At 38.3% G+C, this 16,578-nt stretch overlaps 1 protein-coding gene across 2 annotated transcripts; it reads right to left on the bottom strand.

Moving 5' to 3' along the window:
- Window positions 1–3,215: 3,215 nt before the first annotated feature.
- On the bottom strand, window positions 3,216–6,472 carry LOC108666112. Of its 2 annotated transcripts, none has more exons than XM_018152924.2 (3): window positions 6,061–6,472; window positions 5,145–5,252; window positions 3,216–4,846 (listed from the first exon to the last, which is right to left on the bottom strand). In XM_018152924.2, the coding sequence occupies exons 1-3, from the start codon at window positions 6,251–6,253 to the stop codon at window positions 4,653–4,655; spliced, it is 495 nt and encodes a 164-aa protein (XP_018008413.1). In that variant the 5' UTR covers window positions 6,254–6,472; the 3' UTR covers window positions 3,216–4,652. The 2 variants fall into 2 exon arrangements, with proteins under 2 accessions (XP_018008413.1, XP_018008412.1); XM_018152923.2 differs by having other exon boundaries at window positions 5,145–5,255; window positions 6,061–6,471.
- Window positions 6,473–16,578: the final 10,106 nt, after the last annotated feature.

Here is a 16,578-nt window from a genome sequence, read left to right as displayed (position 1 = left end):
TTTTAAAAAAAATTACATATATAAAAGCTGTCTATTTTTGGTTTTACACACGTGTACCAAGTTTCAAATTGATCCGTCTGCAAATAGCCAAGATAAAATGTTGGCCAGATGCTCCCTTAAATGTTAAAGAACTCCACCACCCCTAACCTTTTCACGATCTGTCAAGAACGCATAAATCAATGTAAAGAGATGGTTTTGGTACCGCTTGATAGGTCAGAATGTCAGCTTTAAGATAAGACTAAAATTTGGGTAAGCCAAAATCCAAAATTTTTGGCCAGATGCTCCCCTTAAAAAGTTATTTTTGTTCATTTATGAACATGTATCCAATACTTTTGTGTGGGTTAATTTTTCTATTTTGCCGAATAAAATATAAACACTGAATACCTTCCAATATCCTTTCTATGTGTTTCCAATGCCATTAGAAATATACAGACCAAATATTATGTAAAATCTTGCACTTTAACTTGAGATATAAAGAAAACTGTAATGTATCCAATACTTTTGCGTGTCACTGTATGTGTGTACAATCAAATGCTTACCGCCAGATAATACACAAACCTCCTTTCCACCCAATAACTACCGTCAAATAGGGTAAAAAGGGACGGGCGGGGTAAAAAGGGACGGTCGGGGTAAAAAGGGACAGGCGGGGTAAATAGGGACAGTCCTCCAACATTTTGTAGAAATATTGTAGCAGCTAAACCAATTAAAATATTGCAAAACTAAAAATAGTGGTGTAAAGTTAAACATTTTTACTATCTATGCAGCATAAAGCAAGTTGAGAAATCATACATTTATTACCTCTAAAAATCCATGAAAAAAGTGTGATTGAAGTGTGTATTGAAAAATTTTATGTACATGAAAGTTGCATACTAGTGTTGGCTTAAAAAGGTGATTGACAGAATTTGCATATCTCATACCAAAAAAAAAATGGTGGCCATTTCCGCAAAACGGGGTAATAAGGGACACCTCCCCCTGGGGGTAATAAGCAGAGGTGGGCAGTAGTATTGTCACTGGAAAACTATCTCCTCCTACAGTTTTGAAGCTAAAGCAATGAGAGATATACCATTCGATTTGCAAATAAAAGATCTAGAGATTGATTGTATTTTTCAATTCCATTATAGTTTTGAACATATTTTGAAAAATGGGGAGGGGAATCAAAAATTTCTTGAAAAATTTATGAAAAATGCTCCCCCGCCCACAAAAATTTGTATTTTGCAAAAAGCTATGACAAATTGATAGATATGGATCTTTTGCATTGAATGATAAGTGTCTCGATGTTGTAGCTTGAAAATCCTAAGAGGAGAGTCTACCTCCTAAAAATGAAAAATCCTAAGAGGAGTTTCTACCATACCCCCTTTTTTGGCTGTTTTCTAAGAATTTAACATTTTCTTTAACTTTTTTCGAAAAATTGATATAAATAAAAGCTGTCTTTTTTTGGTTTTACACATGTGTAGCAAGTTTCAAATTGATCCGTCTGCAAATAGCCGAGATAAAATGTTGGCCAGATGCTCCCTTAAATGTTTAAATGTTAAAGAACTCCACCACCCCTAACCTTTTCGCGATCTGTCATGAACGCATAAATCAACGTAAAGAGATGGTTTTGGTACCGTTGGATAGGTCAGAATGTCAGCTTTAAGATAAGACTAAAATTCGGGTAAGTCAAAATCCAAAATTTTTGGCCAGATGCTCCCCTTAAAAAGTTATTTTTGTTCATTTATGAATATGTATCCAATACTTTTCTGTGGGTTAATTGTTCTATTTTGCCGAATAAAATCTAAACACCGAATACCTTCCAATATCCTTTCTATATGTTTCTAATGCCATTAGAAATATACAGACCAAATATTATGTAAAATCTTGCATTTAACTTGAGATATAAATAAAACTGTAATGTATCCAATACTATTGCGTGTCCCTGTATGTGTGTACAATCAAATGCTTACCGCCAGATAATACACAAACCTCCTTTCCACCCAATTACTACCGTGAAACAAGGTAAAAAGGGACGGGCGGGGTAAAAAGGGACAGTCCTCCAACATTTTGTAGAAATGTTGTAGCAGCTAAACCAATTAAAATATTGCAAAACTAAAAATAGTGGTGTAAAGTTCAACATTTTTACTATCTATGCAGCATAAAGCAATTTGAGAAATCATACATTTAATACCTCAAAAATCCCTGAAGAAAGTGTGATTGAAGTGTGTATTGAAAAATTTTACTTACATAAAAGTTGCACACTAGTGTTGGCTTAAAAACGTGATTGACAGAATTTGCATATCTCATACCAAGAAAAAATGGTGGCACTTTCCGCAACACGCGGTAATAAGGGACACCCCCCTCCCCCGGGGGTAATAAGGGACACCCCTAGAATTGCATTTACAGTAGAACCTTGGTTAGTAAAGGCTCCAGTCAATGAAAAAATCAATTAACAGCAAATAATTTTGATTACATTTACCTTGCTCAGCGAAAAAATTTCACTAAATAAAAAATTACTCACATCACAAAATTGTGCATATTACAGCCATCACAAAATTGTGCATAGAATGTCACAGATAGAATTGGGTACTGGGCAACAAAGAATGAAAAGTAGTTAACCTAAACCATGATTTATTTCTCCAAAAAACATGATGGTTGTCACTAATATATTCCTTCCTGTTTCAGGTATGTTTTTTACAATCTTTTTTGTTATAGTGAAATCACTCGACTCAATTAAAATTGTGCAAAATTACAAACCATCCTGTAAGCTTACAGATACAGAAGAAAGGCTACATGGCTGCTGATATGAAGCTTGCAGTGGACAAGGTCATTGTCAATGCTCAATGGTATGTCCATGGATACAGTAATATCACATTAATAATACGGTAATGTATGGATAAGGTAATATTATATCAATATAGAAAAAACCAAGTAAAAATCACAGAAAATTTCATTTATTCTACATTTACATCATCTACAAAGGAAGAGGAGGACTTCAGAGTACTGTTAGTAATAGATGAGTACACTCTGCATGCTTCAAATGTTTAAAATTTGAGTTTTAATTCAAGTGTCCCTTTTTACCCTATTTCCAGATTAATTCAGGAGCCTTTTATATTGCATCTAGCACCTTACAAATAGGATACCTATGGAATTTTTTTGGAGATGCCATACGATAGCCCTTGCAAAGACCGTTAAAATGAGCCTAAACTTGTTTATGAAATGTTTCATGGTTAGAAGTTATTAACAAAAACGCTCAAAACCGTCCCTTTTTACCCCGTTTGACGGTACTACTGCAGTGTCTCCATCTGCAACACCCTTGCCACAAATCACACGACAGAACCACAAATTCTACAACTTGGAAGACAATCTGTATGTCATTCAGCCAATGCTACCAAATATGACCAGCACTATTACTCTTAGACTGGCCAGCAACAGTCTCCCCACCAATGCCACCAGAGTCGTCATCAACTCATACCATGAACCCAAGCACTCCATTTTCCACTCGTCCAATGCTGTGTGGTGTTGATTATTACCAATTCTGTCCATTCTCGGATGTGATCTCAGATACATGAGGTGTATAAGGATGTTACATTTAATGTAACAGGTTCAAGTGCATTCCTTCATCTTCCTTCTGAACAAAATGTTTTGTTCTATGTTTTAATCCTCGCTTAAGGGAGAGGCATTGTCATTTATTATTGAAGATTAGAAATCATTGTTTCACTAGCGGCATTAAATGCATTGGGAAAAGGACATCTGTTCCCAGCGTCACTACCAGCACCTATTAAGTCATAATTTTATGCTCAAATAATCACAATAAATTGAACGATTTGCAATCTTGAAGAACTGGGAAAAATTTTCAAAATTTTTACTTATAGTGTGTATTAGTGGAAGCTAAAATTATGAATATATACCTGATTCATCAGAAGAGCTGAAATGTTTTGTGAGGAGTTTGGGTGGGTGTTGTGAGCCTCAACTTTCGATTGTCTAGCATGGTAAACTAGGAAGATGTCGATTTGAAGAGGTCTGGTGAGAAGGAAAGGACAATATTGATGTGGCAGATAGTGATATGTGCAGCTTTAGATGGGATATAATGTACAACTTCTCATTGAAGTCTCTGCAAGTTTCGAATTTCCTCAACAGCATTTGAATGTCAATGGATCAAAATTACTGGCCGCAAAACGTTTCCTCATATTGATGCTTCATGATATAAGTAAATGTTTTTCTTGCCACTTCTGAAATTCAAATGGAAATCTAAGAATGGGTGGCAATTTCAGAAGCAAATGCACACTTTTAGTAAGATTTTATTGGATCCAATTGCCATACATGAATGCTCTCGGCACCTCTTTCTCTTCGTTGTATTTGGACATATTTGCATGGTTCCTGCCAATAGAGGCAACAACATTTCATTTTCATTTCCTGCAAATAAAAGCAATCACATATCATAGTTATTTGACTACAGACAGCTATGAGACGAAAACATGGGTTTGGTTTAGAATAACAATCCTAATGCTAGTAATTATAAATCAAATTTTCCAAAACTTCTTAGCAATTATTGAGTCAGGGTGAGGGCTCTTCATACCTAATTATTTATGCTCAACTTTTCAGACTAAATAATTGGTTACGATGCATCTCCTGAAGCTTAATTTAGAGATTTCATTGCAGAAATTGCATCTTGCTGTTCATTTATTGGAAACCTCTGCAGGAATTTCAAATGCTTTGCTAAACATTTTTTGCTCATCAACTCCACCTAATTCATTTCCACATAAGAATGGCTCCTCTTTGATGGATCCTTCTTCAGTTACATCCTCAGGTTCCTCCTTGATGTAGATAGCAGGAACTTCGAGGACTGGTGGAGGGTCAATCTTTTCCAAGGCTGAAAAAAATATGTACATTAGTGTACTGGTACCACTAGGCCATGGATGAAAGTATCTCATAGTAAATATAATGCTCTCTAATGTAATGAATCATATGAGCTTTAGAAAAAAAAGTAATATCACTCTGATGAGTGAGACCCATTAGGTGGCATATTCCAACATAATGTTATCATATATTGTACTAAAACTCCTAAGAAATAATTACAGATGAGAAATAAATTTGACAAATTTACATGAACTCAGTTCCTCCTCTGAATAATAACAATTGGTTAGTTAGGCACATGGAATATTGCTAACCTTCAGACTTTACTTTGTTGCCACCAGGAGACGCTTGAGTGAGGCTTGAATTAGGGCATCTGCCACTCCTGACTGCAGCATCGGAGAGTTGTTGCAGCACACCACTGCCTTCTTTGGTGATAGACGCCATTGCCAAATGTGATGAGAATTATGAATAAATTAGGTTGAAGTTTTTCAATGGATAATGTTTGCAGCAAAAAAAATAACACTGGAGGGATACGGAAAATTGTGCAGAGTGCAACAGAGGCTTGAAAGAAGTACTTAATTTCAACATTTGCAACAAAATTCACATATCCTAATTTACTTAAGTACACAATTATTTGCTTGATGTATCAACAATCTTTGATGCACAGAACTTGACTACATTAGAATATTGTTCAAAATGGTACAAAATTACAATACAAAACCCTATTTTTTACAATATTTAACATCTGAAGTCAAGTTATTAAATTTTGCCATTTTTAACATATAGTTCCAATGCAACATTAATGTCTGAAGCCCCAAACACCCCAATGGCTATTTTATTGATGAAATTGGCTTTCAAGATTTATATTAGGAATAACGATTAATGTCAGTAGTATATATGGTATACATACAAATAGGCAAATAATTTGAGTATGTTTACTGATCAATATAGTCATTTCTTAAAATATTTCAACTCCTTGAACATGAATATGGTCATTACAGCCGTGCAAATTTTCATGCCCTGCATTGGATGAAGGTTCAAAATGCTTCTTTAATAATCAGTGTAACTTGTGAATCTAGAATTGAGTNTTCGATTTGCCAGTTCAAACTAAAAATATTGTTCGATATATTGAAAAAACTAATAAGAAAATTGCGAATAAAACAAATTCTCTGGTCTTCAATGAAACCTCACTAGACAAAAGTAGCCAAACTTATATACATAGTTACCAACCAAATTGTGTTGAATCATTTAGCAATGTGGCTGGCAGTGGCAGATATTGATCTGGAATAGCATCTTCTTTCAAATCGCGGTAGTTTTTGCCTCGTTTGATGCTACAAAGCTCAAATCGGAAGTCTCTTTTGTACTGCATAGCACTGAAGTGTTTACCACAAATTCTGAAGTTCTTACAGTTATCAACACCCATGTCACTTTGGCCACAAGCCAAAAGCCATTTTTACAAAATACTTCACACTTTGGAAATGTATAAAGCTTATAAAGATTAATTTGTGAAGAAGTTTCACAACCATGAACAAAGCAAACAGTCATGTTTTACGAATTGGAACTAGTCAACTTGAAAGTTTTTATTTAGTATTTACATAGATAGCACCGTTTCTGAAAAAGTGGTTCATTTAGCTTCCAGTGACAGTTTTCACATTTTTATCTATGTCTCTAAAAACCATAAGTAGTGAAAATAAAATTAAAAGTAATGAAATATTTTGTATATATGTGTATATATAAATATGCAAGTTTGTTTAAAGACCAGAGCATGCTTTTTATTAATAATCGCATTTATTTTTCAACAAGTTGAACATGCTGGCCTTTGCTGGCGCAGGAGATCAAAAGGCAGGTTACCAAATGACATTTGAATAGATTTTCTTTCAAAAATACAAATTTCATTATCAAGTAGGTGAAGGTTTTGCAACACTTGAAATTGAACTTATGGAAATGACAGTACTACAAATCAATGGTATTGTGGATACAATTTGAAATCCAAGCTTAAATTACTCTGAAAATAGTTTCAGTGTCTAAACAATTTCTGTAGTCTGGAGGTTGATAGCTGGAGACCTACTCTTGGTAATGAGAGCCTCAGCTATCGCCAGCCTTGATGGGTAAGAGCACTGCATAACTATGCAGATGCAGGACTCCAATGTCGCTCATGTGATGGGTCTCATTGCAAGCCTCCCACATGTGGTTCTTATGTCCTCCAGATGGTAGATCTCATGTGAGTTGTCGGCTTAAGGTCGAGCTAGTAAGATCAATGTAGTTCATATTTTGAAGAAATCTACAACCTTCTTTATTACATGAGAATTTATAAACATTAGTTTCTTGACACAGTCCAGATTTTTTACAAGGATTATTATTCATTATACGATTTTCAATTTACTTATTTTTGTAGTAGATCAGAAGTTTCATTTTTGCATTATCTGCTGTGCTCTTGACATTATCATGAAAGATTGACTGAAGAGCTTGTTCATCTACTTCATGGCCTTTGTTCATCTAGTTTTGGTAGAAGATTGTTGTGATGTTACCTTTAGATATTGTGGCATTGCAGGTTATGTTATTTCTGGAATAATAATTCGATTTTTCAGAATTGACTGTTCTATTTGAAAACCCATTATTCACTAAGATTTTTTTACTAGTTCTAAGTTAAGTTTTCAAATCACATCCCCGATGTGCAGGTCATGAAAGCCCTTTGTATGACAATGCACATAGCGCTTCTTTTATAGCATTGTGGGCATTCACTTTCTTCATTTAGCGCTTAAAATATTGGTAGGTTTTTGGTAAATATTAATGACAAAGGAATTATCTTCAAATGTATTGAGCAACCCTCAAATTTCATATAGAATTCTGCAAAAGTTGGACACAGAAGGCATCCCATGACAACACCTAAAACATTGCCAGGACTTATCTACAAACATGTTTACTTGGAAGCACTGGTAACTAATTGTCACATGTGAGGGATGTGAAGGCAGGACACTACAAGGGACAGTTACTTTGAAGTTTTGAACATCTATGTTCTGATGAGATCTTTCCCCTTCAAGATTCCCTCTGCAGTGACACCCAGATGTCCTGCAGAGGTCAGTGCTCATCAGGAAGTCTACAATAACTTTCCAAATCCCTAGCTTCTCTACTTCTTGCAGATGTGAGATATCCTGTGATATTTTCATATTCAGAACTAGCAAAGTACAGGCATGGTTTTTTGACATGCTGGAGATGCCAAATTTTCCATATAGAGTCGATCAGAGCCTTGCTAAGACTGAGAGTCTGAGAGCAAGGTCATTAGAGAGGAACCTACTTAGATCAACTTGGCCAGGTGCAGGTTGACAGTCTCCACCATCCATCATCCATCCAGGAGCAAGATGCAGACTCATAGTCTCATCCAGGCGTGAGATGCAGACTCACTCTCCATAATTTATTTACAGATTCATCATGTTCCCATCATTGTTTCTTTCTATTCTTTATCCTGATATAATCATGGTGTCAGAGTCAGAAAAATCATCGAAAGAGAAAACCTCCTCAAAGAGGTCATTAAAACCCCTGAAAGTTGTGACCACCAGAATTAGGTGTTAATATTGGGCATCATGGGATGAACATTTAATGAAGTATCACAGAGGGGCAGGGCACCAGGGGCCCAGGGTTAGAGTGAGGAGGCAGGTCCAGCCTTCCAGGTTGCATTGAAGTGCTGACAGGTGACTGCTGAGCTCTGAGTTAAGGAAAGTGTATGTGAAAGAGATGGAATTCCATGGATCAAAAGAAGAAAGTGACAAGTTTTCGTTGCTGAAGCAAGAGTTTCAATTCAAATCTGACTGATTAGAGGCTGTTTTTTTTGCCCATTGTGTCCAGCACTGCAAGGCTGACACAGGCCACCCACCACAGCCTCACAGGGCAACTGCTCTTGTCTCCAACGGATTACCGTATTACGGCAAAACATAAGAATAATAATATTGAGAAATATAAATAATGTTGTAAAAATAATTACAATTTTGCCTTGATCTTAGAGAGGAAAGTGGATAAAAATACATCAGTTGTCAGTTCATCTCAGTTGACTTTCAGTTATTGAAGTTTGTCCTTCAAAGCCAGCACACTCGGGACACTCCTGACATCAACGGCAGCTTCACAAGTGCACAGCCGTAGACCCACTGTGCAGAGTGGATGAATATAGCAAGATCTTTGGCAACACTTCAGTAGCAAAATTTACACCTTCAGAAGATCTTGCCGACACATTTAGATTGTAATTCTTGCATTTAATACATTTGTCAGTCTTCGGCCAACTATTTAGAAAAATTAAGGTTTCTGGTACATTGGATGGATCAAGATGCAGTAAAGCTTGTCCGGAAATCGGTTGCGATGAGTTCCCGCCAAAAAAATGTAAACAAAATGTAGTTGCGGTCACATTAGAGCGATCAGACTGCATCATCACATGTTCAGTTGACACTTGCTGTACAATCGGGCTGTTTTTAGGGTAAAATTAGATATTTGGGGTAACACACATGTGCATGCAACCTTGTAAATAATTTCGTGGCTTGTAAATAGTTTTTCATTACTCAGCGTAAATTGCTTTTCATTAAAAATTACCCGGCGACGCATTTTGAAAATGGTCAGTGACGCTTTGGGCTTAAAACCCCATATATTGGCAACGCTGCTTCCACCTTCTGCACCCTGGCCGTAGACCAGCAAATTAACTCTCAAATCAGCCCTATAATCCCTTAGGCCTTAGGGTATTTACACAGTAAAAGCAGGTTTGCCTGCGCGGGCAACCTGCTCCAACCTGCCACAAGAATGAACAAAAGATAATAATGTAAGTGTTCACAGTGAAAACCTGTACAAATAGGCTTCTGTGATCTATGGTTTCAGCTTTCAGGTGCCAGCCTGAGCAGGTAACCAGCACGCTGGATACCTGCTTTCAATGTGTTCGTACCCTTAGGCTACCCTGCCCTGTAGCAGGCTTATGCACGGTCAGCACGGAAAAGAGCATGCAAAAAATGCCGGACTTTGCTGGTATTGGGCAATGCTGCACTCTGGCATGCATCCCGTGTTCACAACACAGCTTTCTTTCTTTAATTGAAATTTATGGGAGCCTCTGAAGACTGGTTCAATGCGGCCCCATGTCAGAACAGTTCAAGGAATTTGACTGAATTTTGTTTTCAGACACAAAAAAGGGTGTCTCGGAAAAAACTCAAGATTTCTCAATGGCTGAAGGGCTACAGAACGGGGCCACCAAAGTGGAGACCACACCGGGGCGGAGAGCACCACTCCAGGGCAGAAAGCCCCACTCCAGGGCAGAAAGCCCCACTCCGACTCCAGGGCAGATAGCCCCACTCCATGGCAGAAAGCCCCACCCCAGGGCAGATAGCCCCACTCCAGGGCAGATAGCCCCACTCCAGGGCAGACAGCCCCACTTCAGGGCAGAATGCCCCGCTCCAGGGCAGAAAGCCCCACTCCGGGGACGATAGTCCTACTCCAGGGCAGATAGTCCCACACCAGGCCCTGGAACCTGGAGACACTAACCACTCACCTGGGGACACTAACCACTACCTGGGGACACTAACCACTCACCTGGGGACACTAACCACTACCTGGAGTCAGTGCTGGACTATGCAAGTTCTGCCTGGGCACCCATAATTTCACCCACACTCCACAATCACCTACAAACCATACAAAACACAGCATTCAGAATCGCACTTGGAAGCACGCAAGCCACATCACCCAGCCGTGTCCACGTAGAAACCCGAGTCTTCATTATGAAATAACACCTAGATATGAGAGGCACCCAATTCCTCGCATCAGTACTCTACAACCTCTTCTTCACTTTTAGCATTTACCCACAACACCCAAACAGTAGCTAATACTCCATACAACTTCTACCTCACAATACTCATTACTCCCGACCACAGGCCCAGCCAACTTCGTCAAACATATACGCAGGCATCTAACCCGGAACGCTCTCTCGAATCTACCAATCAATAACATAATAGATTAAATACTGCCAGACATCCGTCACACAGAACAGTAGTTAAACCGTGCAGACAGGGTGCACCTCAATAGACTTTGTTCTGGTCACCATCCCTCACTTTACTCCTACAAACACTGCCTGGACAGCACATTCATTCGGATCAATGCCCTTCAATGTCATTTACTGCCCCACACCGTCAAGCATCTTCTGCTTGAGTGCCTGGAGCTGGCTCGGCTGGATGATTTCCTGCGCAACGAAGAATTAGACTTTACCAATAAAAAGCTTAAAAAAATTACCACTATGAATTAACGGTAAACACACTCTCAATTGGTCATGAACATTATTAGACATACCTATCGTGATGATGATATTGTTTGCAAGTTTCTTCAAATAATCAAATTAAAGATTAACTTGTAAGACGGGGAAATGCTAGCAGCGCGGTATTGAGGCCCTTAAGGTCTGTGACTCGTGCCAAACGTTTTCTTGTACCAAACGCCCTGTATTTCGGCTAAGGCGTGTAAGTCAGAGAACAGACTGCGCTAGCGTCTTACAATTCTCTTTCGATTTCGGGAATGAAACACGGAATGAATTTTGCTCATTTACTGGAACTAGGTCTGGAGACCAGGTTACGCGCTGTATTATAGATTTGTAAATAACTATGACTAGTGGAGTTACTTAATGTTGCAATCTTATAGGTCGGTGTTAATATTATAATTATATAGCTAATTCATATTTAACAGTATTCCAATCGCAGTTGGTAACTGATTGTAATGCTTAAGGCAAATACATGAATAATGATATTGAGTTAGAGTTGATGGGTAGCTTCGCTAAATTATAATGGACTAGCAAGAATCTTGAGAAATGAGTTGCGGGGGAAACTTGTGGAAACGTATATACATGGTCGCTACAGATATCCCCCTCCTAGATCGAAATAGGTTCGATCGATACTCTATGACTAGATTTGGCAAGGCATTTGCGAGTGGTGGTCGGCGTCATCACTCGCACATCTCTTTTCCCTTTTAGCTGCAAGGAAAAACTCATTTTCGTGCAGTCGTTCCGAAGCTTTGGTGGTAATGACACTGCAGACCTGAAGTTGCGGAATTACTTATCGCTGGGGCTGTGATGTTGCACGTGCCTTTGGTGGTAGCTTCAGTGTAACTGCAGATACAGGCGGTCTGTCGGTTGACGGGGATGTATGCGAGTCAGTTGAAGCAGCAGGGCTGACTGGTGTCAGGCAAGGAGATCCTGCGGTAGTCCCGGGCATGATGTAGAGGAAGGCCACGTGTATGAAACAGCCTTAGCGTTGACAGGTCTTCACAACCTCCGCAGTCAGAAGCAGTAGGTAGAGCTAGGGGGAGACGGGCTCTGTGTAAGGGGCAGTTTCCGTTCACACGATGCAGTGATCGTTGCCCCAGTGCGGAGGGAGGTGAACTCCTGGTGAGATCTCCGGGTCACCAGTTTGCAAGTCTGGCAGACTCCGTGTGGGAGGCAGCTTCCGTTCACGCGATGAAGTGATCGTTGCCCCCGTGCGGAGTGGAGCGAGTATTGGGGTGAACTCTTTCGAGAGCTCAGGGTCACCGGTTGTAGACGGTGGAGACTTTCTTGAGCTCGGGGTCACCAGTTGTAAGACGTGGAAATGCTAGCAGCGCGGTATTGAGTCCCTTAAGGTCTGTGACTCGTGCCAAACGTTTGCTTGTACCAAACGCCCTGTGGTTCGGCTAAGCCGCTAAGGCATGTAAGTCAGAGACCAGACTGCGCTAGCGTCTTACAATTTTCTTTCGAATTAGGTAATCAAACACAAAAGCTACACGCCTCATTTACTGGAACTAGATCTGGAGACCAGGTTACGCACTGCATTACAGATTTGTAAATGACTATGACTAGTACAGTTACTTAATGTTGCAATGTCCTAGGTCGGTGCTAATATTATAAATAGATAGCTAATTCTTATTTAACAGTATTCCAATCGCAGTTGGTAACTGATTGTGATGCTTAAGGCGAATACATGATTAATAATATTGAGTAAGAGTTGATGGGTAACTTCGCTAAATTATAATAAGCTAGCAAGAATCGTGCGAAATGAGTTGCGGGGGTAACTTGTGGAAACGTGTATACATGGTGGCTACAAACTCACTGTTGAACAGGTCACGTCCTTGGTGCGGATGCAGGGGTGAAAGTTATGACAGGTACAGGCGGGATTATTGGCTGGGCAGCTTCGTCGTCAGCAGAGGTTGAACCCTCCGTGATACAATACATCTTCTTCTCACATTTTGCAAAAGTAGCTATAATAACAAATAACAAACCACAGGTTAGGAAAATTCTAGGTTTGACTTGTATATCTGTACACTTGTTACTATCCATTTTAAACTTGCTATGGTTATGAAAAAATTAAATGTTGTGATCACTCGAAGGAATATGTTTTTAGCGCATTTTCTCATTTATGGAAAAAATGCACGATTGTGCTCGCCATGTCCGTCTGTCTGTCCGTCCGTCCGTGACCTCAAGTTTTCGTCGACGAGCAAATGCGCTCGCTGTCACTCACTGCAGTGGTTACTGAGTTATGTTCCTTCATAATACCCACAAATGTTAGAAGAAATTTGTAGAAAGTTGAAAAATCGAAGTTTTTAATCAGTTAACAAATAGGTATTATTACTCACATGCTTCAGTCAAAATTTTGCAGTTGTATGTGGGCCATTTTGAGTTCGCCTCAATTTCGGCCTTCGCTGTTTGGTGAGCACCCTTTGCTGGCCAGAAACAAGACTTTGTCTCAGACAGAGCTCCCTGGACTTAACCAGGTTTTGTGATATCGTTAGTGTTATCTTCAAATAACACTCCAATGAAAGCCTTCATTTTTATTGATATTAGCAGAAGGTATGAAAAATAGGTAATTATGACTTTAGTTTAGATTTTAATATGAAATCTTCTGCAAAGTTGTGAAGAAGGACCGAGTGATATTAAGCATTTAGAGGTAGGGGCCCAGCGATTTCAAGCAAATATAGGCAAGAATTGACTTGACCGTAAAGTTGGGTTCCTTAATAATCAGGAGATTATACTATCATAGAATGATTTAAAGTAATAGCCACAAACGATTTACTATATGGTAACAACATCATTTTGCATTTTATTTTAGTGGTTGACAAAACTTGACACTCCTGTAACTTTTTTACCGCGAACGTCCCAAGTATTCTAGAGTCCAGTGGCTTTTCAAAAAAATGCTTTGTAAGTTTTAAATATCTGAACTACCAGTTTCACAGTTGTGTTAGAAAGAACTATGTCTCGCACTATAGCGACTTGATCATTTTTCAATCGTACAACATTGTCCCTGCAGGCCAGAAATCCACGTGGTATTTCTATACCCTTCCGGATTCTCAGTCTCTTGAATGACTCTCCAACAGATTTTTCAGAGTATGCCAACGCTTTTCTCTCCCATTTGAGGAGACCTGCTGTCTTGCAAGTTTTGTTAGGGTTGTTATTTATGAGATGTATGTGATTTACTATTTGTTGGAGTGGTTATACCCTGATTTAACTGCTCCTTTTATTTGAGATCCAAGGTAGGACTCGAATTTGAATGCTGATACTTTATCCAGATCACCATACTTGGAGTAAGCATCAACCAGATGCTGAAGAAAATGAACATTGTAGCTCAGGAAGCCTAATTCATAAATTTCTACAGCTCCTTCAATGAACCTGAGAAACAAGTTCTTTACAAACTCCATATGATCTTCCTGCATATGTTTTATAATATATAATACCGATGAAGTAGTATTGATAATAATATCAAAATCAAGTAGCGCCATTTTTGCACAATTGAATAATACATTTGAATGTGTAAGATAAAATAGGGCACATTTAATCATTATTTTTGTAGAGCAAATCAAATAGCATAACAAAATTTTATAGGAATTTTTCAACATTTCATTCAGAAAATTGATTATATGGCACCCGCTCCAGCGCACTCGCGATATTGCAATATTGTTGAGTCGATATTGGCCATCGATCTTATTAACGGACTTGAACCTAATTCAAGCCTTTAGTACAGTTTTATCATTCTTTTTTCTTCCCCTAGACGCTTTTCAGCGCTGAGGGCTCATAAATATTTAGATAAAAGTAATCGTATTATGGATACTATAAGTGAGCGACGTTGCGTCCGAACATACCAGGTATCGGCGACACGCCGGACGTGGCCTAATCTTCGACGCTGGCCCTGCTATACTATGCTTGTGTTAAAACACGGCTCGAATACATTAATTTGATCATACGCGTTACTATTACAGCTTGATTTTACAAGTTGAAAGTCATATCAATGATGAATAACCGTTTTTGCTTTATTTTCTTTCACAGCCACTCTATCGAAATTGACAAAACCAGAAACCATATTTACTGAATATTTAAGTTAAATTATTCTCACACCTTACGTAGGCACACAAGCCAACTAGGCAGCTTATACATCATGCAGTGCATTGCAGTTTGAGTTTATGTGTTCACAGAGAGGCAGCAAACAACATCGCCTAAGTTAAGGATAAACAATTGAGTTCTGAAGAGCAATCGTCTACTTGAAGCCTTCGAGCATTATAGGAGTGGTATTATTTCGTGAACCGTAACATGAAATAGTTTCCTGTGTAGTCTTAAACATTGAATTTTAAATAAAAAATAATCCTGCCGAATTGAAAAGGAATAATTCAAAAATTTAAATTTGCGTTCAAAAAACTGAAAGAAATTGATTTACAAAATTAAGATGATCATAGAAGGAAATAATTTATATTTAATATTTATTTTCGGAAAAATCATTTGATAGTTAGCATATACGTATAAATGTTGTTCTCTAAGTTATCATTAGATTCTAAAGAAAAAGTTATTCGTATAAAGCATAAACTATAAAACATGCGGTAAACCTGCCCGTTTTGGTGCAGCTCTCAGAAAACCTTTTATTTAATGTTTATTTAAATAGATGCAATTATTTAAACATTACCTGGAAGATTTGTAAGATGACAGTTGCATCCTATGCATAACTACTGAGAACTCCTGTCAGAAGAAGTGCCCCGACAAGAAATTGTCTCCCAGACTAAGCTATTTTAACTACCAATTCTAATTTGCATATGTGTGCTGCACAGTTCAGTATCATGACTATACGGTAAATACAAGAGGCTGTGTGTTTGTCCATGTCGTTTGCCGAACGCATTCTGTATAATTGTAATAAAAAATAAAGGTAGCTGTCGTTAAAGATATATCGCCTGCTTGATGTCTCTTTAATTCTAATCCACAGTAAGTAGTCTGTTTTTACTCAGGTTTTGGTTTGTATTAATTATATTATAGCTATTTGAAATAATACGCGTGTTATTTGACTCTCTGAAGAAGAAGTAATATATAGAAAGTCATTTTTGTGCGTAGACGGGCAGTTTTTTGATAAGTGTTTATTAAATGACACAGCAGGAAGATGTGCGACTAAAACTCGCATTATGGGCGGTAGTTTGGCCCGGGCTTAACATGCGGTTACGTTAGTGAGGTCGATGGTGAATATCGACTTCAGAATATTGCGTTACAGTGAGTTAGGGCGCTGGAGCAAGTTGTAGGAAGCAATTTTTAGATCGAAATACTACAACCTTGTGATAAAGGATTCAAATATACGAGCGAGTTTCGCGGAAATAATGATTTACTAGCAACTGTTTGCTGTAACGACGAACTAAAAAGTCATGTGATGTTCGTGACGTGTTTTGTGGCTACCTAAAAACTGGTTCATTGAGAAAACCTATTCAAAATTGACTGTATAATGTAATTGATATTTCATGATACTAACT

Source organism: Hyalella azteca, unplaced genomic scaffold (genome assembly GCF_000764305.2).
Source record: "Hyalella azteca isolate HAZT.00-mixed unplaced genomic scaffold, Hazt_2.0.2 contig13217, whole genome shotgun sequence".
NCBI lineage: Eukaryota > Metazoa > Arthropoda > Malacostraca > Amphipoda > Hyalellidae > Hyalella > Hyalella azteca.
The sequence above is the reverse complement of the archived record's forward strand: the minus strand, read 5'-3'. Positions and strand labels throughout refer to the sequence as shown.